We start from the raw sequence: 22,958 nt of genomic DNA, 5'->3' as shown, positions 1-22,958 counted from the left end.
TGTATGGAAACGTGGTTTGCAGCAGATCCGAATGACTGCGCGTTATTTATTTTATTGCAATTTTATTAAACAAACAAAAAATACAGTCATGTTGAATTTTAAATTCATTATTAAACAAGATTTAACGAAACAATACGGTTCATGAAGTTGAGAGTCATATGGCTTTAATGTTATTTTGTTTTGCAGGATCAGGGCTGAGTGTGTGTGTGCGTGTTAGTCCAAAAAAAGTTACTCGACGAGAAGCGTAACTATAAACGGAAAAAAACAACTGTGTGAACAGTGACTTACATTTGACACTGAGCTTCAACACACCAGAACAGAAAGCAGACATCTGGAAAAAATCCAGAATTTAGTGTACCACAGAATGAGCTTTTAGTAGTGATGTCACTGTTACGCCTGAAACTCGTCTCGTCTCTTTTTTTTCTTTTTTAAATACGTGTGATCTCCGCCTCGACGCAGCGCGGCTTTATACGGTTTATACAGTGCTTCACCAAGTCACAATACTTCATCGTTAGCGCATACATTCATCACTGTCCAAACACTAGTGCAAAGCTGCTCCAGAAGCACAAACATGGATCTGAGAATTCTGCTTCTGCTGAGTTTTTCCTTGGAAAGAAAAAAAAAAAAACAAGTCCTGAGAGTCGGTAATTCTGTAGCAAGCGTAGACTCTCGTTTTCCCAGAATGCACCATCAGGAAGGATCCTTCAGCGTCGAGGTGGAGATTTCCTGTAGGTTAACTGTTGATCTGGTGAAAGAAAGTAAAAATGAATACAGACACACCAGGGTGTGGGTTATGTCTAATAACAGCAGTGTGTCTGTGTACCTGTTCATAGTCATGTGACTCTTGACGAGATGTCCAGCAGCGAGAGCAGCCATGAGCGAGAGTTCTCCCGCCGTCACCGCCGCACATACCACCTGCGCCAAAGTGCGCGAGTTTTCCCCAGGGTGGTCTGCACTCGCACCCTGTACGCCCAGCATCTACACACACACACACACACACAGTTTGAACTTAGAGCTAGCTGTTTTGCATATGGCAAGAAATTCCCAAGTGCATACATGGAATATCATCAGGCCACACCCACAAAACTACAAATGGCAAAAAAGGGGATAAACCTGCAGACAGGCTTGCTGCGGGGGTAAGTTTGTGCCCCCTCCGACGGTGCCCAACTCTATAGACGGCATGGTGCAGGATATACACAGATCCTCTCCCTGTGGCCCGACGGCCTCCATTAGAGTGATACAGTTACTGCTGCCTACTGTCTGACCTGGGTCCTACACACACACACACACACACACACACACACACACACACACACACACACACACACACACACACACACACACTTAGTAGGATTGCAAAATTCCAGGAAACTTTCCATGGGAATTAATGGGAACAAAAAACTGGGAAATGTACAAAATTGCAGGATTAGAGGCCACGCCCCCCTACATGCACTGTGCATTCACCCATCCCATAACACTCATGTCCATCATGGCGATTATTGAGGTAAATTACATAAATATTATAAATATTTATGTTTAAAACTCTGTTGTGTTGTGTGTACGCTATTGTACAATATTATACTAAAAATGAAATAAAAGTACAAATTCCTAGTAAGTTTCTAACTTGGAATATTTCCAACATTCCCCACGTGAATTTTTTTGCTCCTTTGTGATTCTACGAGGTGGTCGTTTCCACAGCTCACCTGTCCACATGCGATGTAAATGGCTGCTACGATGTTAGCGGCCTGTGCGTTGAAGCCGCCCACACTGCCAGCCATGGCGGAACCCACCAGGTTCTTGCTGATATTCAGCTCTACCAGAGCTGCAGTGCTCGTCTTCAGCACCTAGAGGGAGCAAGAGAGACATCTTTTTTACAGGGAAACTGCACTACTGTTGTTTTCAGCTGCGTTTAACTCCGTGATTTACCTCTCGCACCACTCGCGCCGGGATCGTGGCTTCGCACACTGTGGATTTCCCTCGACCGTGGATCCAGTTGATGGCCGCAGGTTTTTTGTCGGTGCAGTAGTTTCCGCTCACGGCCAAAACGCGTACCTCAGGGAACTGTTCCTGCAGTCTGCGTAATGCATGCTCTGAACCCTACACACACACACACACACACACACACACACACACACACACACGGGTGTTATTCCTGTGTAAGTGTTATTACAGGAGTTATTACACAGACAGATATATAGGTGTGCGCACACACACACACACACACACACACACCTTAGAGAGCATATTCATGCCCATGGCGTCACCGGTCTGAGACTGGAAGCGGATGTAGAGGTTCCTGCCAGCCAGACAGACCTGCAGACGGTCCAGCCGAGCGAACCTGCAACACACACAACCACAATCTTAACACAACGCTAACGTTAACGACCTCTGTTTTCAGGCTACAGGGTGCTGATAACATCAACAGGTGCAAAATGGTTTGTCACTAGAGGAGATGCTGAAGGTTACAGTAGAAGATACTAGGAGATATTAGAGAAGATACAGTAGGAGTTACATGAAGTTGCAGCTGGAGAGACTGATAAAAGTAAAGTAGGAGACATTGCTGGAGATACAGGAGGAGATACATGAAGACATTCTGATGGAATTACAGGAGGTAAAACTAATAGAGATACTCCTGGAAGTACAGTAAAAGGTACTGATAGAGACAGAGTAGAAGATATTGTTAGAGATACTGGAGGAAAAACAGTAGAAGATACAGCTGGAGTTGAATACAGTTGGAGATACTGGAGAAGATGCAGTTGGAGACAGTAAAAAATACAGTTGGAGATACTGAAGGAGATACAGGATCGGATACAGTAAGTGTTCTCTCTGACCTGCTGGTGTTGTCGAAGGCGTGTTTAAGTGAACTGAAGCCGTCAGAACTTTCTAGCCAGGATTTTACTTCTGCAGCTTTACACGCTGACGGCAGCTGAACCACCGGACCCCGAGTCATACCATCAGCCAGGACACGTGCACTCGCTCCACCTGAGAGCTGCAGAGAGAGAGAGAGAGAGAGAGAGAGAGAGAGAGAGAGAGAGAGAGAAACATAATAGAAGGTTACATTTAAATACAGTAATGAAGTTTTAAAAGAAAGAAAGAAAGAAAGAAAGAAAGAACAAACAAAAAAAAAAAGAACAAATAGAAAAGACAGAGAAGAAAGAAAGAAAGAATGAAAGATGCTCACAGTGATAGCCCTGCAGCCTCGGTTAGTGCTGGCTACCAAACAGCCCTCGGTCGTCGCCATGGGAACGTAAAACTCCTTTCCATCTAATAGCAGCGGTCCAGCCACGCCCACTGGCACAGGCACATAACCAATCACGTTCTCACAGTTTGTGCCCATTACCTGAACACAAAACCCCAAAATAAATCTCGTATCATCCACTCACAACTTTAATCAATATTCCTCTAATAAACACATTAAAGAGTAAAGGCTGTACCTTGGAGTAGTCGTAGCCTGTGTAGGGGAGGTGCTCCAGGGCTGAGGGCCGGGGCAACTTACACACCAACATTTCCCTCCGTATGGCCACGCCCCTTTCCGGAGTCTCAAGCTCTGACTCCAGGCGGTATCCCAGAATGCTCTTGTTCTCCACCAGTGCTATCACTTCAGTGTCACTTAGACAACGTGGGCCTTGCTGCAGTACCACACACACATTTTTTTTAGGAGGGGGGGGTCAATAGTAAACTAAATTTAAACTGAAACTGTTTGTTATATACGAGCGTGTTTGGTGTCTGGCACAAGAGTGCTTGGCGTATGACGTGAATGTGATTGTCATTTGGTGTTTTGTGCAAGTGTGCTTGCCGTTTGGTGTAAGGGTACTTGGTGTTTGGAACGAGCATGCTTATTGTTTGATGTAGAGGTTGACCGATTCGTTGTTATTTACCGATTAATCAGCACAGAACTATGTCTATACCGATAGTTTTTCCAGGTAGCGTTATACAGTACGAGAGCGGCCTCTAGAGGCCAATCGTTGATGCCACGTGCTGTTTGTTGAAGGGTCTTTTTAATTAATTTTGGATGTAAAATATTTTTTGTTTCAATTTAAATGCATGTATTTTCCTTAATATTTTAATATATTCATATTTATTTAACCGAGCACATTCATAATTCAGTACAGCTTTATTCTTATTATTTGTAATAAAGTTCAGTACTATTTTGTACTTCATTATGGTTTTTAAAAATTTTTTTATCCAGTATCCATTTTTTTATTATTATTATTCGATTAATTAATCGGTTATTGACAAGTGCGATCCAAAATATATATCGTATCGACCTCTAATTGGTGTGAGGGTACTTGGTGTTTGGCAGAAATGTGATTGGCATAATGGTATCATACCTGTGGGTCTCTGAGGATCCTCATGCACTCGTTAAGAGGACGAGGTTGGACTGAAGTTGCAGGGATTTGTGTTTCTCTCTCCTCCCACTCTTCCTCTGCTGCAGGTCTCTGAGCAGAAGGACACGACACTGCCTGTTGCCGAGTCTCTTTATCTAACAAGAACAAAATAAATTACATCAGTCAGTAAACACACACCCATACACCCTTCCAAGTGCCTCTGACTGAACGTTCTCTCGCTCTCTCTCACACACACACACACACACACACACACACACACACACACACACACACACAAAAGGGATGTTGTGGCTACATTACCTCTGCTGTCCGGGATGAAAAGTGGCGCTGGATTCAGATCTGTGTTCGTTGTGTGGGGGATTCTGGGTAAAGCTATGTCCCTCCTACAACACTCCTCTTCTGCTCTCTTATTGGTCAGGAAGGTCTGTGGGATTTTGATTGACAAGGAGGACTCGTTTTCCACCTGCTCGAAGAAGACGTACTTCACAGCCAGCAGGAGAGCCAGAGCCAGAGTGATGACCTGCTCCATGTCCAAACTACAGAGTGAGTAAGAGAAAGAGAGAGAGAGAGAGAGAGAGACACAGACAGACAGTGAGAGACACAGATAGGCAGACAGAAGCAGAGAGACAGACAGCGAGTGAGACAGAAAGACAGACAGACAGAGTGAGAGGTCACTGATCCTGATTGAATTCCAAAGTATGAATAATATTTCATATAAAAACAATCAGGTGAAAAAGTAAAAGTGGAGCTCGACCTGGTCATGGTTGTGTGTGTGTCGATGTTGGGGCCGTGCAGATCCACAGCAGAGCCCGAGGAGTTGTTGGAAGGAGACTCAGCCAGCAAGCGTGTGTGTGCATGAACCAACGCCAGCACCAGAGACTACACACACACACACACACACACACACACACACACACACACACACACACACACACACACACACAGCATCACAATGATTTCTACTACAGCTTATACTTATACTTGTGATTGTATTTATTGATTTCCTGTGCGACGTCCTGCTGCTCACCATAATAATCTTGACGCGCTGTGTGACAGGGTTGGGTTTGTTGTCCTCTTCTTCCTTCAGCACGTGAGCAAAGTGACTCAGCTGCCAGATCGGCCGCCCCTCTCTGCTCTCTCTCGAAAGCTGCGAGAGAGAAAACAAGTGGAACACTAATAGAAACGCGGTAACGTCTGCTCAAGTTCACATGACGGTTCACGATTCTCACCTCCAGCACCAGAGAGACGCAGGCAGGGAAGAAGGTCATGAAGACGAAGTAGTTCGCCAGGACGGAAATGCAGCCGAAACAACACACCAGCTCCAGCTGTCGCACTCCTGGAAGTCGTGACGTTGAGACGTGAGATTATTGTGTCATTTTACTCGACATCTCGGATACCATCACAGACTATTATCAGACCTTACCAGACATGGTTCCTACTCCGATTACCAGGCACTCCACCACTGCATCCAGGGTGAAAGTTGGGCCCAGGATGGCCATTCCCTGAGCAATGTTCTCCCTCACCTCCTCCTGTGGGTGCAACAACATTTATAATAAATCTGCAGTTCATCTTGGAAGAAAGCTACATCATCTGACCAATCAGAGTTCAGAATCCGTCTGACCAATCAGAGTCCAGAATTTAACACCACCTGACCAATTAGACTTCATCAAATCAACATCCTCTGACCAATCAAAGTCCAGAAATAGATGCTGTCTGACCAATCAGAGTCCAAAATTTAGAAACTAAACAATCAATGAGTGTTGATTGCTGGACTCTAAATGGTCAGAAGGTTTCTGAATTCTTGACACCAATTGGTCAGAGTACAGAATTTAACAACATCTGACCAATCAGCAGACAGAAATCAACAAAGTCTAAAAAAATAAGAGCCCAGAATTCAACACCATCTGACCAATCAGAGTCCAGAATTCAGAAAAATCTTGTTGTCTTGGTTACGAGGTGTACCTGAGAGTTGGAGCTGAGCGCGAACTTGGCCAGCGTGCAGGCTTTCGACAGGTCGATCAGCAACAGGAAGAAAGGCAGCGCTTCACTGCACAGGGAAAATAGCGTGAATAATTAGTGCATTTTCAAGTTAAACACGATTAGGAAATAAAACACGAGACTCACTTGAGGCCTGTGAGCTCTTTGCCAAGGAAATGAATGACCACGATGCTGAAGACGAGGCTGGAGAACACGGTGAAGAGTCCAGCGATGCCTGAAAACACAAACATCTGAGCAGGTTACTGAGATGTGCATGTGTTCGAACCGTGTGATGGAAAGATGAAGTGGAGAGACCGGGACGTGTACCGAGCATGTACTTGGAGCCGAGCTGCCTCAGGTTTTTGAACTGCACGTAGATGTAGATGATGGCCGTGCACCTGGTGAGCGTTAGAATGAGGATGTCGCTGCTCAGGATTTTCTGGGAAAGGAAGGCGAATCACAGCTGTGTATTAATGCGCTCAAATCTTTGTGAATGTTTATAAACTAGGCGATACAAATTTGCTGTTATTTAATAACGTATCAATTGTTTAACAATTACAGAAGAAGTCTCCAGTGCCAGTCTCCGCCCCCCTCGTTCATTCACAAATCTTGACTGGCCAATCACAAAATTCCTTAACAATTTGTCCCCTTCAGGTCACAGTACCTCTTGCGCTTTAGGACACTGGTACTTCCAGTCACAGATCTGGTCTCCACTTGCGATGGCATTCATGGACATGAGACAGATGGTCACAGCGATTGTTCCCACGATCACCTCCAAGGGGTGAGAGGCCACAAACAGGCCATGAAGCCTGAAAAGGCGGGTCAGCATCATCACTGTAACTGGGCTCAGCGGGTCACCTGGCGACAAAGAAACCCAAAGTGATGATCAGCGAGATATTGAAAATAACGAAGGTGACAACCGAGGACAACCAGTGTCAAAGGTTTTACTGAAACCACAATATAGATCTATACCATATTATATATCTATACGGATCATCAGATTTTAATTATATGTCACTGATGTGTCACTGTTTATTGTTCATTTATAATCTATGTTACTGGATGAGATTTCAGAATGGAGTTTTAATGTGTGTGATGTTTATATTGCACTTAAATGGAGTTCGTTCTATACATAATAACCTAAAAAAAAAGTGGTATTCGGTATAAAAGGCTTCATAAATGTTTAACTATTTAAAATTAAAGTTAAAACTAAATCGCCCCTTAAATAATCATTCTATCTAAATGTCATACATCAACCCAAGACAGCTAGCTTTTCCTTACCCGTAATCTGACAAACCCCGCCTTCTTAAACGCGATTGGATAAACCCTCCACATTCAATGCAACCGATTAGTCAATGAAATGTCACTCAATAACAGGACCCAATCAGATTACGGAGTTCTGAATACGGGTAGGAAAAAAGAAAGTTGTGAGCCAGGTACGACACAGTGTTTGTACATTTCCGGAATCCAAATTTAGCCAAGGTCAAAAGAATTAAACGGTAAAATAAAGATAAGAGCGGCCCAGAATGTGTGATATTGAGGAGCAGTGTGTAGTTAAATCAGCCTACCTTCATGAGTTAAGCCGCTGTACGGAGCGCGTCCATGCACCGCGAAGCTGACTGATGTAATCCGCCCTCAATAATGGCGTCCATGAGTCAACGAGAGCGGAGAGACACGCCCATAAGTGTGACGTAACACAGCATGCACTGGTCACGTGATTGAAGTCGTGGTAAACCAAACGGAGCCGTTATATTTACGAGAAGGATTTAATACATAGGTCTTTAAAAGGGAATTGGCGCCCTCTAGGCTATCTGCGGCGGTACTGCAAGACAAAAATTAAAATAAATAAATATACGTGTAAAAACATCAAAGATTATTTAAAAATCTTGTAATTATTACATCAAAGTTCTATAAAATGAAAGCTGATGTTCATGTACATTTATAATTGTTCACGGAAAATGTATGAAACTGCGAATCTAATAAAATAAAAGACTGAACAACAAAAAATGTTTGTTATGATGCATAAATCTTTTTGAAAAATTATATATAAAAATATACAGACAATGATGCATGTACAACAACAACACAGTTCTAATCTTAACGTAATATAACTTGCGTTATGATTAGTTTCTATTCATATCTGGCGGCATTTGACACATTTTGTATCAGGGGTCCAAGTCTTGGGTCCTTGACTTGAAAAACGTTGAAGACCCCTGATTTAATAGAATGATAAGTTTTCTCTGGCATTAAACTGAAATGTGAAATAATTTTTGAAGCAAATCTAAGTCCTAAGTGGCCATGTATTATAATACAGTGACCTCGGTTACCTCGACAACAGTCGACGTTTTTGAAGTGGAACCGCCAAATTCTCGCTTTGTCTAAGCATTTTTTATCGGTTATGTCGACTTTTTTTATGTCGCCGAATCCTGATATCTCGAGCACAAGGGGGGAAAATTTGCCATTTAACGTCGGTTATCTCGGTGCAGCCGCAGAAGAACTCGCGGAAGTGGCGGAAAAATCAAGTCTTAAAGCTGCTACAGGTGTTGTATTGTATACTGGTGAATCTCTGCTGTTAGTTAGTGCTAGTGTTCGTAGTGTTAGTAGGGGCGCGGCACGGCTTTGGGAAGAAAAGAGCAGCCGTTGAGAGAGTGCCGGTGGAAAGACACGTACCGGGATACGCATGCGCGATAACAACGACCGCCGTGAACCAACATATACCAACAACAACGGACGGTGAGAGTGTGGAAGTTTAAATAGGAGCTGGTGATGATGATAAACGAGCACCATATGTGCGCGATTGAAGCCGAGAGCTTCGGAGAAAGCGGCCGAGAAAGCACCTGACACACTGAGGGGGGCCGAAGGGGGCGTGGCAGGTGGATTTCTGACAGATAAACATGTACTGTATGTATTTTTATAGCATGCCTTCATCAAACAAATCGCGGCAACGCTGTTGTGTAAGAAAACCCTTCAAAAACACGTGCATGCACATTCTCATTTATTAACACACATCATGTACATAAAGAAATTTCAAGCACGTTAATATATTGCCGCCATTTTGATTTTTGTTTATCTCGATCATCGGTTACCTCGATGCTTTTTGGCAACCCCCTAGGACATCGACATAACCGGGTTCCACTGTATTTCTTTCTTCCTTGTTTTCTCGTAATCACCACTTAATTTTCTCGTGATCTCGACATAACAAACATTGTTTCTTGTTGTGATCAGTACTTCATTTTTCTGTGTATTCGGCATAAGAGCATGTTCTAGACTCAGCATCATGGATAATAACCATAACCATTTGTGGCAGCAGACATGCAAGTACACGATCTCAAGATCACAAGAAAATGTTATTATAATAACGAGAAAGGAACTTTTGCTATGACGAGATCATAAAAAAAATTCTATGTATATATATATATATATATATATATATATATATATATATATATATATATATATATATATATATATAAAGGCACCATATAAACTTAAACGTATAAATTGCAAGGTCATATTTTAACACTCCTGTGATGAACTGATTGTCTGGTTGTCTGGGAAGAGGATCATCTCACCAGTATTGGGTACTAAAATACCCACTCTGTGTATGAACAAAGTCACAGTTGCTTTGCATATTTGAGTCTCGACCGGAAATGTTACCACTTCCCTTCCTCAGTAAAAGTAAAACTGAAAATGTTCATCTTACTGACACTTGTTCGGATCTTAAATGTCGGTGGGAAGTTAACAATAAACTACACTATTTCCAGATTTGTGAAGCTGTACATATAACATTTTGTTAAAAGAAACAATGGAACAGACACCGCAAAAAAAAGGTAAACACACACACACACACACACACACACACACACACACACACACACACACACACACACACACACACACACACATATCCCATTATTGCCCTAATGTCAATTGGTTCCATTAAATTGTTTAGAAATGTTTAACATTTTTTAATGTTATCAATATTCCCTATTTTTTACTTGTATATCTTGTTATGGGAACCAGTATACACACACACAGACTTCACATGATTGACATTTTTAATATCAGTACCCGTTTGTGACACTACACGACACCGAATTCAATTTTATGAAGTCAGAAATTCATTCAACCTCTGAATTAGCCAGAGATTTTATCATTATAACATGAAACTTTATTTAGTATTATAGACAGTGTTAACTAGAGAGATTTGTGTGTGATCACAATTGCATACTAGGCTACTTTGTGTTACTTTTGATAGTAGTTTGATATCAGGTTCTCAGGTGCTCAGGTTACTCTCTATCTAACATTTGGAATTTTATCACTAAAGCTTTCTTTATCCTGGCTCTCTGGTTTTCTCCCTCCTCCCAAAAACATTCCAGCAAATAGAGTGGTTATGCTAAAATTGCTCCTGAGTGTAAATAAGTGCAGACATGATGCTCTGTGATTGGCTGGTGTGCTATTCGGGCTGTATTACCAGCTCATGCACACAACAGACACCTGACCATGACCAGGATGAAGCAACTACTGAAGATGATTGAATGACTGCATGGTGTTTTGCAATTGTAAAAACATTTGCAAAGTATATACTCTATACTAAAAACAATATATGGTTCCATATATCATTATCATGTAGTTGTTTTTTTTGTCTTCTGTTCATACACACTGGGATTCGTCCATTGTTTTTCTTTTTAACAGGTGAAACTTTGTACAATTTGAAGATTTCTACAAACCCCAAAGAAGAGTGCAGACTTATACTGTTGGGAGGTGATGAACTTGCAAAGAGTGAAGCATGTCGCTTCATACTTAGGACTGCACAGGTCCAAATGGCTAATCTTGGAAGTTGTGAGATGAAAGAAAACTATATTCAACAAAGACATGTCTGTGTGGTAAAAAGTCCCTTCTTTTGGATGGATCGTTTAGAGTCGTCCAAGATTTTTTCAAGGACACTCAAAGGAATCAAAAACCAAATGCAGAACTGTGTATCGCTGGTGTTCCCCGGGCCTCATGCTTTTCTTCTGGTCATAGGTGCAGCCACTGGTAAAGAGCATTACCTTTTAAAAACCATTTCTTCTGTGTTTGGGAAAGAGGCCATAGACTACAGTATGGTGGTGTTCATTGCAGGGTCTGACATAAATTCTAGACGATCACAGAAGTCTCTTTTAATGTGTAAAGATCGGTATCACCTCCTAGAGAACACGGATGACAGCGTTCAAGAACTGTTCCGAAAAGTCGAAGAGATGCTGAGTAATAAGAGGAGCAAGTTTTTTATTCCGTCCGAATACGAAACATTTACAGAAGTTAATTTCGAATCTTGGGAAAAAAAAAGAATCAACTTATTGGATCACCACAAGGATAAGGGAGACAGGCTCAGTCAAGAAGTAGAGGATCTGAAAATAAGAAATCTAAAGCTAGAGAAGGAAACTGAAAATGTAAAGATGGAACTGGATGTGGTCACACAAAGAGAGGGCGAACTGAGGATGAAACTAAATAATTCCCAGCAAAGAGAGAGCGATTTATTGGCGAAATTAGAAGCTTCTTTGCAAACAGTGAGCAAACTAAGGATGGATCTGGATGCTTCACGACAAAGAGAGCGTGAACAAATGATAGAGTCCCAACAGAGAGAGAGTGAGTTATGGAAGGAGTTAAATGCTTCCCAAAGAAGAGAAAGTGAATTATGGAAGGAGGTAAATGCTTCCGGCAAACAGAGAGTGAACTGAGGAAAGAGGTTAAAATTAGAGAAGTCGAGAGCACACAGCAAGAGCAACAAACCACTGAAACACAACTGGAACGCAGGGGCAGCAAAGAACAAGTACATACAAACTGTAAGTACATGAGCTCTTAATTGGTGCACAGTTTTCAACGTTAATATTAGCTATATGTGTTAATACTGCATTAAAACTTAATGTAGTATTAATGTATTATTGATAATAATACATTAACACTGCACAGCCCAGTCTCACGTTATTTCATGATATCGTCAATAATGGTGTCACTGAGGACGACTTTCTATGTAATGTATTTCAATAGGAAGTATTTTTTGGTGCCTCCTTCTTTCTGCTCTGGAGACCACAGACGATATATATATTTTCTGTTTGGTATTGATTTTTTAATGTTCAAGCACCCAACATTTACGCAGGAGATTTAATCCTTGTTTTTAATGCTTTAAATTCTCTAAGCGACTCGCTATTATAAACCATCACAAGTGATTCCTTTCAGTCAAAATACAGTAAATATATAATTAAGGAGAATTAAGTGTTAATTAGAGACACACACATTTATTACAGTATAATCTCAAACCCTTATCCGAACCCTAAGGGACCCTTATTAGCCTGCATTTTTCCCCTAAAAGTAGGGGTGTGCCCCGGCATCCTGGCCAAAAAAAAAAAACTTGCCCGCTGGCCTACTAATCATCCCCTCATATTAATTGGCTTTATCACTCTATCTCCTCTCCACTAACATGCTGGTGTGTGGTGGGCGTTCTGGCGCAATATGGCTGCCGTCGCATCATCCAGGTGGATGCTGCACATTGGTGGTGGTTGAGGAGAATCCCCCCTTTTATATGTAAAGCGCTTTGAGTGCTGCAGAAAAGCGCTATATAAATGTAATGTGTAATGTAATGTAATGTAAAATAATAATCCGCACTTGTGTATTGAACGATAGCTTTATAGCTCTGGATAATACACAATAACCTTGAGGATACAAACAATCAAGCTGCTGTGTAATATGTAAAAAATGATTAAATGCATTAAAATGCTTAAAGTTTATATTTAAAGGAAGAATCATTGCATTCATTCTTCTGAATATGAAGACTGTATATATGAATATATGAGAATGAATAAGAATGATGCTAAGATCAATATATGAGAATACATTTTTCATGTTTTAATGATCTTTCTTCAGTTTCCTCTGGAAAAAATGAATATTTGGAGTGAGAATAAATGGATACATAGGAGAAGGAGAAGGTGAGTATATGATATGATTAGATATGCGAAATGGATTAAAATAAAACATAATTATTGCTCAAGTTAACTTGGTTTACTTTCTGATAAATAACCAACTGACCACATTTTTAGATCTTTCCTGAACACCAGGTGGAAGTCAATGTCAATTTTCATCTATCATATGAGGTGGTATCAAAAAGTTTCGAGACTCGTTTTTTTTTACAAGAAAATACTTTATTTATTTATGTTTGCACACTATTACCTTATGTGTCCTGGAGGTCTTCTTTTTCAAAGCGTCAAGCACTTTCTTCACCTTTGAGATGGATCTTCATCTTCAGTTAGAGGGTGAAGTCCCATATCTGGCGAGTTGGGTGGGTGCAGAAGTGAGATCATATGGATTGTTCACCGACGATCATCATGCACAAGTTGCTGAATGTTTTCGCCATTTTTGGGGGTTGAACTCGTCGAAGGTCTTCCTGATCTGTCGTCGTCTTCCGGTGATGTTCTTCCGCTCTTGAAGCACACGTCACTCATAAACACCTCGAACGACTCGTTACATCATCGTCGTATGTCAAACGTGTTTCATGTCAAATGTCTCTGTGGCAGATTTTCCCAGTTTTATGCAGTTCTTTGTTCAAACTCGCTGTCCATGATGAAATCACGTATGGTAATGCAGGAAATGGTAACGCAGAATAGCACCATAAGTCTAGAAACGTTTTGATACCACCTCATAAAAGATCACACTGTTATATATGGATCTGATAAATTTAGGTCATGGATTGATGATACCTACTGAATATTAATGTCATTTTGATTGGCTAGTAAGTAGACAGAGGTCATAGAATTTCTAAAGCTTGCAAGACCGTCTAGCCGTTAAACCTCTCTCACAGTACAACATACAATAAGACCATGACAAAGAAACTGCCACGATCGCTAAAATAAAGATGTGTACCAGGCAATAATGTTAAGCTAAATGTTTAGTGTATTCACTAAAATAACACAATTTGCTTATTTACAAGGATGAAATGATTTTTTTCTTTGTGATTGTTTAGAAATCCCTGGACATGAGCTCCTGAAACACTACAGATAAAATCACACGAGAACACAAATGAAAGCAAAGAGAAGAAGAACACAAATACAGGATACAAGACGAGATGTGTTTAATTATAGCTGTGAATGTAATGACATGAAAATAGATGGTATCCATCAATGAAAATTCTACATTAATGCCTCTGCGTTTTATTTGGGGTTCTGCATACTACTGCATTAAAACAGTTTTTCTTGTTTTTCTCTGGAATCCTTTTTTATATAAAAGTGTGTGAAACTAATAATTTCTTCTAAATTAAACCACTAATCACTGATATACTGACATCAGTCATCAGGAGTTTTATTGGGTCATGATTTTTCTTTCAGAGACAGAATTTGAGCTTGTAGGTGAACTCAAAAGCAAAGATGATTCTCTTGTTCTCGTGTTTCCTGCCATTAATTAATTAATTAATTAATACATTTTCTAATTATTAATATTAAAATAAGCATTTTATTGAAGCAGACCTTCAGATTTGTATTCATTTTGTTCAGATTGTGTTTGTTAATTTATAAATAGTTTTAAAAAAAGACATAAATAACTGCTGTCCTGCTCGATGCTGCACTGTCACAGTGTCCTAGTGAGTTTTGTTTTTGCACCATGTTGTGTTAATGTATGTTGTTTCATGTAGCACACTGGCTCTGAAGAAATGCTGTTTTATTTCACTCTGTATTGTATATGACTGAAAGGAAAATAAAAGCCGCTTGACTTGAGTACATTTAAATAAAGTGTAAATCGTAAGTAGACACATACGTCTCAGAAAACATGCAGTGGTTTCATTTCGTGGTTAAAAGTTTGCAAGTTAGACATTTTATTATATGAAACCAAACAATAGGTCTTTATTACTTCCTGTTCTGGAAATCCTATTAGAAGTGAAAGTGATGACTGTGGCACTTTGATAAATCTTAAATTTCCTGGTAAACATTTGAAACAGTATATTTTTGTGTAGAAACAGAGTGAATTAACAGCGTGGAATATTTCATGTATACAAGGTAAAAGAGGTAAGCAATTTTTATAATTACATAACTATTATAAAGTAAGATCTTGCAGTTTTATATATATATATATATATATATATATATATATATATATATATATATATATATATATATATATAGTATTTTTTCCTTTTCTGTTGTATTGCAAATATTGTGTTATTAACCTATATTTAAATTCATACTGTGTAAATGGCAAATGGAAATTTCAAAGTAAACCAATAATTGAAAGACCTCAACACCTCTTAATGACTGACACATAGACAAATATATGCAGTGTATAACACATGCTGTAATGTAAAAGGATACTTGTATTATTGCGCAGGTTGTAAACATATTAATCTCTATTTCATTTTCTTTTTTTTCCAGTGTTTACACAAAGGCCAACGATACCAATGATTTCTGTTCTTTAAATAAAGTAAGTTATTTTTAAATTGTTCATTGTTATTGGTAACATTTAATCAGTCAACAAGGTTCAGTCAGATAAATCATATATAAATAAATAAATAAATAAATAAATAAATAAATAAATAAATAAATAAATAAATAAATAAATAATGAAATCAATGGACAATAAGTGCTTACATTATAAAAATATTAATTAAAAAGCCTGTAGATTTTCCGCTGTGGCCCGGGTTCGATCCCCGGTCAGGGAACCGACCCCAGCCATTAGGGTTGCACGAGCCTTAGTGCTGGTCCCAAGCCCGGATAAATGTGGAGGGTTGCGTTAGGAAGGGCATCCAGCGTAAAAACATGTGCCAAATCAAACATGCGGATGGTCCGTTGATGCGACCCCTAACGGGAGAAGCTGAAAGAAAGTTTTTCATTTTGTGTAGTAATATTAATCGTTTGTCATTGAACATAGTGAATGTACATATTTTGCCTTTGTTTATTAGTAGGTTTATTGTGTGATCGACTGAAACAATGCAGCAGAGAAGGAACAGGAGAGGTAAAAAATTAACTAAAAGTTCCCCCTTGTGTGGTGGTTACATACAGCATAGACGAGTATTTCAGCATGTTTGAGCAGGACAGACTAAACATCCAAGATCTATTTAATATTTAAACTTTGTTTCTATAGTTTGTATGTATTAAATATAGACATTTAATTACATTTACAAAAGTGCAATACATTTTTTACATTTTTGTTATAAATGTATTATAATTCAGGACAGAAATGAGACTCGTGTTAATAATTTTTTTATTTTGGGTTGCACTGTTTATTGTGATTAAAATCAATATGTTATTATGTGTTCTTTTATCAAAAAGACTCATGACCCAGTGGAAATTCATAATATGCTCAATCTCAAAGGAGCAGAAAATCTAAACACATGCGTATAAAGAGCAGTAACGTATACACAGATGTTTGCGTTACTGTAACATGAACATTTTAGTTTTAAAAATGTTATGATCAGGAAATGTATTTATAATATAGACACAAAACCTTATAAATAAATATAATTTTATTTAAAGAATCAATAAAGAATGGTAACAGATTTTGTCCCTAATGTTCACAGGTAATGAAATGGAATTACGTAAGTTACTGTTTATTATTACACTTTTACACTTTTAGAGCCTGAGAGCAAAACTCACAAAAGCTCTTTTGCATTCTGCAGCTTCGGAGAATGTAATTTGTTATATTAAAAATAAAATTAATTACAAAAAAGATTTTACTCTATACAGTGAATTTTTATTGACAAAATTATTAAGTGCATTTATTAATGATAAAAAATTATTTTGCCTTATCATTTAAGGTTTTACATGTATAAATTCAAGACATAGAAAATTTAAAATAAATAATTTGTGGAAATGAGAAAAGTGTTTATATATATATATATATATATATATATATATATATATATATATATATATATATATATATATATATATATATATATATATATATATATATATATATATATATATTCATTCTTTTTTTTCTAATCTTGGAAAATTATTTCTTATTTATTTGAACAGAACCACTACTTGAGCATGGTAAGTAATTTATATTTATTTATGGATTATATTTGTTACTATAACACATTGGTGGGCTGTGCATTTCAGACCTTGGTCTTCACAAGTGTTCAAACTGATTAAATCCACCTCTTAATAGAGAAACGCAGTAGAACAGAGCGCTGCATAACTGACAGGAATCTCATCCAGTGAGAATGAGTGAAACCCAATGAACAGAATTTAGCACGTCTCCTTTCACTGGAGCCACAGCTGCACTGTCCGCATACATCATCTCTAGCAGAAGCATCGATATTACCCATAGTCATAAAATCAGAAAAAGGAACCTACATGAAACAGGAAACATAATGCAAGACTACAAAAAATACAGGTCAATGTTAAAAGGAAGTCACAATGTAGGCAGGCATGATATGATCAGGGCTACAAAGACAGGACCGTGGAGTAATTAATGACTCTTCTTAACTACGAATTATATTGTCCTGTTTATGTTTGTAGTTTATTCACAAATGTCAAATAGATTGAGAGATATAGATATGCATCCCAGAGTGAAATTCATGTGGTTTTTTTTGTTTATTATTTTTAAGATGGACAAATAAAAAATAACACCCATTTTTTTTCTTGCAGTACCTCAAAGTGAAGCCATATTCAGTAAGTAAATTCTGTAGTGTTTGTGTCAGATCATTGGTGTCAGGCACCGACTGGTTGGACCCAAATGTGAGATGGAGTTAGGAGTGTAGTTAAACAGTCTTTAATAAGTGCAGCATGCAAGAGAAAATGTAAACAGTTCCAAAGACCAAACAAAGCTAAAGGGTGAGAGTAAAACACATTACCGAACAGCATTACCAGGTACTCGAAGTAGCCTGAGGGAGTGTTCAAAGCCGTCTTACACTCATTCCCCTCCTGAAACCACACGAGGTGGTGGGCATTGCACAGATCCAACTTAAAGAAGATGGTGGCTTCCTTGAGGAGTTTGACTGCAATCACCATGAGAGGAAGAGGGTACCAGTTCTTGCTTTTCTGGGGAGTAAGGGAGAGGCTCTGGCAGGAAACTCCCCAATCCCACACCCAGCCACTGGTCCAATCAACGTTTGGATTGTGGTTCTGGAGCCAGGGAAAGACGAGCATGACTGGAGTTTGTGGTGATGGGATGATCGGGAAGGATAGCCACTCCTGGTGTTGCTCTGCAATGGTGAATCACAGGGGTTTAGTATGCCAAGACCCCCGGTCGAGAGAATATCCATCCAGGGTCCAGAACTGGAGAGAGTGCGGTAGGGAGTCTGTGTCAATGGCCTGCTGGAAGACTTCATTCAAATATTTACACAGGTGCTAGGTCATGGTCACGTCCTTGACTGTTGATTCAAATACAAAGAGGTGATTTGTAGAGAATGTTCTGGCTCTGCACTGGCCTTTCCCTCAGCGGTAAGCTCTGTTTTTTGCCAGGCATGAGCACGCCATATATCCTGCCTCCCGACAATAAAGGCAAAGCCCTCTGGTGCGATGTCTCGTCTTCTCTGACGATTTCCAATATCCATTGGTTTAGGAGGCAAAGTAAGTTCTGATGTAAAGACTGTCTGTGATGAGGAATGCAGAGGAAAGTATTGAGGATTGAAACGGCAGGGGAACCGGAATGCTCTCTCGCTTCAGCACTCTTGCATTCTCCAGTCAATACAGGATGACAGGGTGATCAGACTGTCTAACAGAGCATTGCAGAGAGGAACAAAACACAGTCCGAAAACACAGTACAGTGGTACCCCGCTTATCGTCCGGCTCGGACAACGACCTTTTCGCTTAGCGAACAGGTTTTTACGACCGAAATTTGCGCCCGCTGAACGGGCGCAAATTTAAACTTATCAACCTTTTTTTTACCCCAACCCACGTGGAGCATTTTTTTTGTTACTTTTTAATGTGTTAATTTATACTTTTTACTGTATTATTGTCAGAAATCCACCTGCCACTCCCCCTTCGGCGGCTGTCAAAACCTCCGCTTTCCCTGAAGCCCCCGGCTTCAACAATGCACACCTGGGGCTCATTATTCACTCATCCCCAGCTCCTATATAAACCCCTCATTCATCCACACTCCTTGTCGGTTATTGTTGGTATGTGAAGGTGTTTGGTGCATGATTGTCTGTGGTTTCCCTGTCACACCTATTCCTATGCGTTTCTTCCTTTCCGGACTCCACGCGCTCTCCCGGATTACCTTTTCCTCCCGTGCGTTCACCCATGGACCTCGCACCTCCAGGGCATACCACGGATATCTCTCTCTCGTTCGTCGGGATTCTATGGACTGCCGTGTGTGTGTGTGTTTTTGTGTTAAACTCTCTGTGTTTTTTTTAAACCAAAGCGAACAGTGCTCCGGCTTTGCCTCCGCTCATTGCGCTGCATAACAATTATATACAGTATTATTTATGTACTTGTATTATTTAGTATTAATACTGCTAAAAACAGGGCAAAAAATTTTAATAAATGGGTATCGGTGGAGGTCAGGAATGGATTAATTGGTTTTACATTATTTCTGGGATAATTACATTCGCTCTTCGACCTTTTTGCATTTCGACCGGTTTTAAGGAACGGATTAAAGTCGATAAGCGGGGTACCACTGTACTTAATTCCAAACCAGTAAACAGGGTAATGCAGGGCAGGCAAAATTCAAGAAACAATAATCCAAAAGTGCAACAGAAAGGAAAGCAGAAACAATGGTGGTATAAATCTTTGGAGCACAGTAACTGGGAGATAATCTGGTAGAGAGTACATGTTAGAAGTGTCCTTAAATAGCAAAAGGGGGACCAACACAATATTAGGCAGGTGGTCATAATGTTATGCTGATTGGTGTATGTGCTGTTGCTGTAAATAATGCTTTTTATTGTTTCAAATATATTATTCTATAACAGGGGAAGCAGAGTTTTCCTCCAAAGTGACACACTCAGGAAACTTCGGAGAAGACTGTAGATTAGTACTTCTGGGCGGTGATGACTTTGCAAAGCATGAGGCGTGCAGGTTCATACTTAGAAATGGACAGACCCAACAAACATCTGATGTGGAATGGTGGGAGGTGAAGGAGAACTATGTCCAGAGAAGACATGTCACTGTGGCAATTAGTCCTTCTTCGTGGTTGGAAAGCTTGAGATTATCTTTCTTTTTGTCCTGGGGCATAAAAAAAACAAAAAATGACATAAAGAAGTGTGTATCAGTGGTGTTTCCAGGACCTCATGCATTTCTTGTTGTAATTAGAGATGGACGTGACACTGGTAAAGAGCACTACCTTACAAAAGCAGTTGCTTCAGTGTTCGGGAAAGAGGCCTTAGACTACAGTATGGTTCTGATCATTAAAGGAGCTGGAGCACCGCGGTCAGAGCCTGCCTCAATGAAGTGTGTTAAGAAATGTGGGAAAAGGCATCACTTTCTAGAGGACACTGATATTAGTGTTCAGGAACTTTTCAGGAAAGTTGAGAAAATGGTAGCTAAACAAAAGCTCCAGTTCTTTATTCCATCAGACTTCAAACATTTTATGGAAACTGATTTTGAACAATGGGAAATGAAACAAATTTCACATTTTAAGAGCGTACTGGCTGAACGCAGCAATGAGAAAGACATAATTATTGAAAAACTAAAAGAAGATTTGGGAGCTGCTCAGCATAGAGAGCAAAAACTGAAAAAAAAGTTAGATATTTCTCAACACAGAGAGCAAGAACTGAGCAAGGAGCTGGATATTTCTCGACACAGAGAGCATGAACTAAGAAAGGAGCTGGATATTTCTCGACACAGAGAGCATAAACTAAGAAAGGAGCTGGATATTTCTCGACACAGAGAGCATGAACTAAGAAAGGAGCTGGATATTTCTCGACACAGAGAGCATGAACTAAGAAAGGAGCTGGATATTGCTCAACACAGAGAGCATGAACTAAGAACGGAGCTGGATACCTCTCAACACAGAGAGCAAGCACTGAAAGCACAGTTAGATGTCTCCCAGAAAGAAAATGAGCTTAAAAAGCAGTTTATTTTTCAGCAAAGAAAGATTAATCAAACTCAAATAAAATGTGAGGTCAGAAAAGAGGAATGTGAGCTAGAAAGAGACAACACAGAGCAAAAGCCACAACATGCTGAAACAAAGAATTGTGGAGGCAGCAAAGGAGGACCTTTTTCAAACTGTAAGTATACTGTGGTTTTTCTGTATTCAAAATCATTTTAAAATCATAAATACAATTCTAAATGCTCCCATTATTTTTGTTGAGTTATTTGCTTTAAAACTTTAAAGCCATAAAAACCATTCCTTTATATTGACAAATGTTGTTGCGTACATATTACATTGAGCCTAAGGTGAATTATGGGAATTTTCAAATGAATAAAATGTGTTTTTTTTCAATTAAACAATTAACTAATTGTTAGTTTTAAGATTTAGGTCAGGATTTCTTTCCCATGTGTATATATACTTGTCTGTTGCCACCACAGGTATCGCAGTTCGTATAGAAAACCTCTCCAAGAATTTAAGTTTTGTTTGGGCATGATAAAAATCTAAAACTAATTTATTACCAAACAGTCAAGCACACAGTGTGTGGTATCAGTCTCTGTTTAGTGTTATATTACTGATAACAAACCCCAGTGATTATCATCAGCATGTAATTGCTCATGTTTTTCTTTTCTAGGCTGACGTCACCTTAAGGTGTACACAATCTAGGAAAAAAACAATGACATGACAACGACAGCAACAGAGTCATGTTCGGAAATAAAATCTTGATTTCATGTGTGAAAAACTGATAGTATAGGGAGTCTGTGAGATCGCAGGTGATAAGAGTGAACATTTGTCCGTGTGATTTAAATGTGTTGTTTGTATTGTTAAACCAATGAATAAAGTGAAACTGATCAATTTCTCATCAATATTTGCATATAAAACAGATTTTAATGGTATGGGTTCAATTAATGTACATGTAAGTGTCATATTTTTAATCATGATTACAAGTTGCAAATCTAATTAGAAGCTTGTTTTATAAAAGCCATGCCTTTTCTTTTTCCTGCTTTTTCTTTTGCACCTTTAAAGTAATGTAATAACTATATGACTTTCATTAAATAATAGCAATGGAAAAGCATAGAGAATATAACAGTATTATATATATATATATATATATATATATATATATATATATATATATATATATATATATATATATATATATGATATACATTATTTATATTATCTATCTATCTATCTATCTATCTATCTATCTATCTATCTATCTATCTATCTATCTATCTATATATATCTATCTATCTATATATATATATATATATAGTATGTATATATACATATGTGTGTATTATATGTTATAATTATCATTATTTTGTTCTATTTGAATGTTGTTTTGAATCTTTTTGAAATCAATTTAATATAAAAACTAAAATTGTGATTTTTTTTTACATTGTGTTGAAATTTTGCTTGATTCATTTATGTAAAATAGCATATGAAATAAATTTATATATAAACTTAATCATATTTTAGAATTTTTTTACACACACACACACACACACACACACACACATGACCATAATAGTTTGTGGCAAAATAAGTAAATGAATAAATACTATATAATCAGTCAGTTGCATTAAATAAAGAGTACATTTGTAAATCAACAGTAGACACAAACTTCCCAGA

General features: G+C 38.8%; 3 protein-coding genes across 7 annotated transcripts; 2 read left to right on the top strand and 1 right to left on the bottom strand.

Moving 5' to 3' along the window:
- Positions 1 to 12: 12 nt before the first annotated feature.
- On the bottom strand, positions 13 to 8,045 carry hmgcrb (3-hydroxy-3-methylglutaryl-CoA reductase b). The gene is made up of 20 exons (XM_046867320.1): positions 7,895 to 8,045; positions 6,991 to 7,184; positions 6,654 to 6,765; positions 6,474 to 6,561; positions 6,312 to 6,396; positions 5,773 to 5,878; positions 5,579 to 5,685; positions 5,377 to 5,496; positions 5,104 to 5,228; positions 4,650 to 4,885; positions 4,332 to 4,483; positions 3,435 to 3,629; positions 3,182 to 3,340; positions 2,832 to 2,989; positions 2,233 to 2,338; positions 1,927 to 2,097; positions 1,704 to 1,844; positions 1,114 to 1,272; positions 824 to 978; positions 13 to 745 (listed from the first exon to the last, which is right to left on the bottom strand). The coding sequence occupies exons 2-20, from the start codon at positions 7,156 to 7,158 to the stop codon at positions 691 to 693; spliced, it is 2,598 nt and encodes an 865-aa protein (XP_046723276.1). The 5' UTR covers positions 7,159 to 7,184; positions 7,895 to 8,045; the 3' UTR covers positions 13 to 690.
- A 1,946-nt stretch (positions 8,046 to 9,991) lies between these two features.
- Positions 9,992 to 15,213, top strand: LOC124397637 (immune-associated nucleotide-binding protein 10-like). Of its 3 annotated transcripts, none has more exons than XM_046867238.1 (4): positions 9,992 to 10,156; positions 11,022 to 12,148; positions 13,227 to 13,288; positions 13,400 to 15,213. In XM_046867238.1, exons 1-2 carry the CDS (start codon positions 10,132 to 10,134, stop codon positions 12,041 to 12,043), a joined length of 1,047 nt encoding a protein of 348 aa, XP_046723194.1. In that variant the 5' UTR covers positions 9,992 to 10,131; the 3' UTR covers positions 12,044 to 12,148; positions 13,227 to 13,288; positions 13,400 to 15,213. The 3 variants fall into 3 exon arrangements, with proteins under 3 accessions (XP_046723194.1, XP_046723195.1, XP_046723193.1); XM_046867239.1 differs by having other exon boundaries at positions 14,320 to 15,210; XM_046867237.1 differs by having other exon boundaries at positions 13,227 to 15,213.
- Positions 15,214 to 15,270: 57 nt separating this feature from the next.
- On the top strand, positions 15,271 to 22,402 carry LOC124397644 (golgin subfamily A member 6-like protein 7). 3 transcript variants are annotated; one of them, XM_046867249.1, is made up of 8 exons: positions 15,271 to 15,352; positions 15,716 to 15,764; positions 16,243 to 16,295; positions 16,861 to 16,878; positions 17,321 to 17,338; positions 17,939 to 17,962; positions 20,203 to 21,459; positions 21,955 to 22,402. In XM_046867249.1, the coding sequence occupies exons 3-8, from the start codon at positions 16,271 to 16,273 to the stop codon at positions 21,957 to 21,959; spliced, it is 1,347 nt and encodes a 448-aa protein (XP_046723205.1). In that variant the 5' UTR covers positions 15,271 to 15,352; positions 15,716 to 15,764; positions 16,243 to 16,270; the 3' UTR covers positions 21,960 to 22,402. The 3 variants fall into 3 exon arrangements, with proteins under 3 accessions (XP_046723205.1, XP_046723207.1, XP_046723206.1); XM_046867251.1 differs by lacking the exon at positions 16,243 to 16,295; XM_046867250.1 differs by lacking the exon at positions 16,861 to 16,878.
- The last annotated feature ends 556 nt before the right edge of the window (positions 22,403 to 22,958 follow it).

The sequence above is a fragment of the Silurus meridionalis genome, chromosome 15, assembly GCF_014805685.1.
Source record: "Silurus meridionalis isolate SWU-2019-XX chromosome 15, ASM1480568v1, whole genome shotgun sequence".
Classification (NCBI taxonomy): domain Eukaryota; kingdom Metazoa; phylum Chordata; class Actinopteri; order Siluriformes; family Siluridae; genus Silurus; species Silurus meridionalis.
This window is presented reverse-complemented; position numbering and strand designations above follow the sequence as displayed.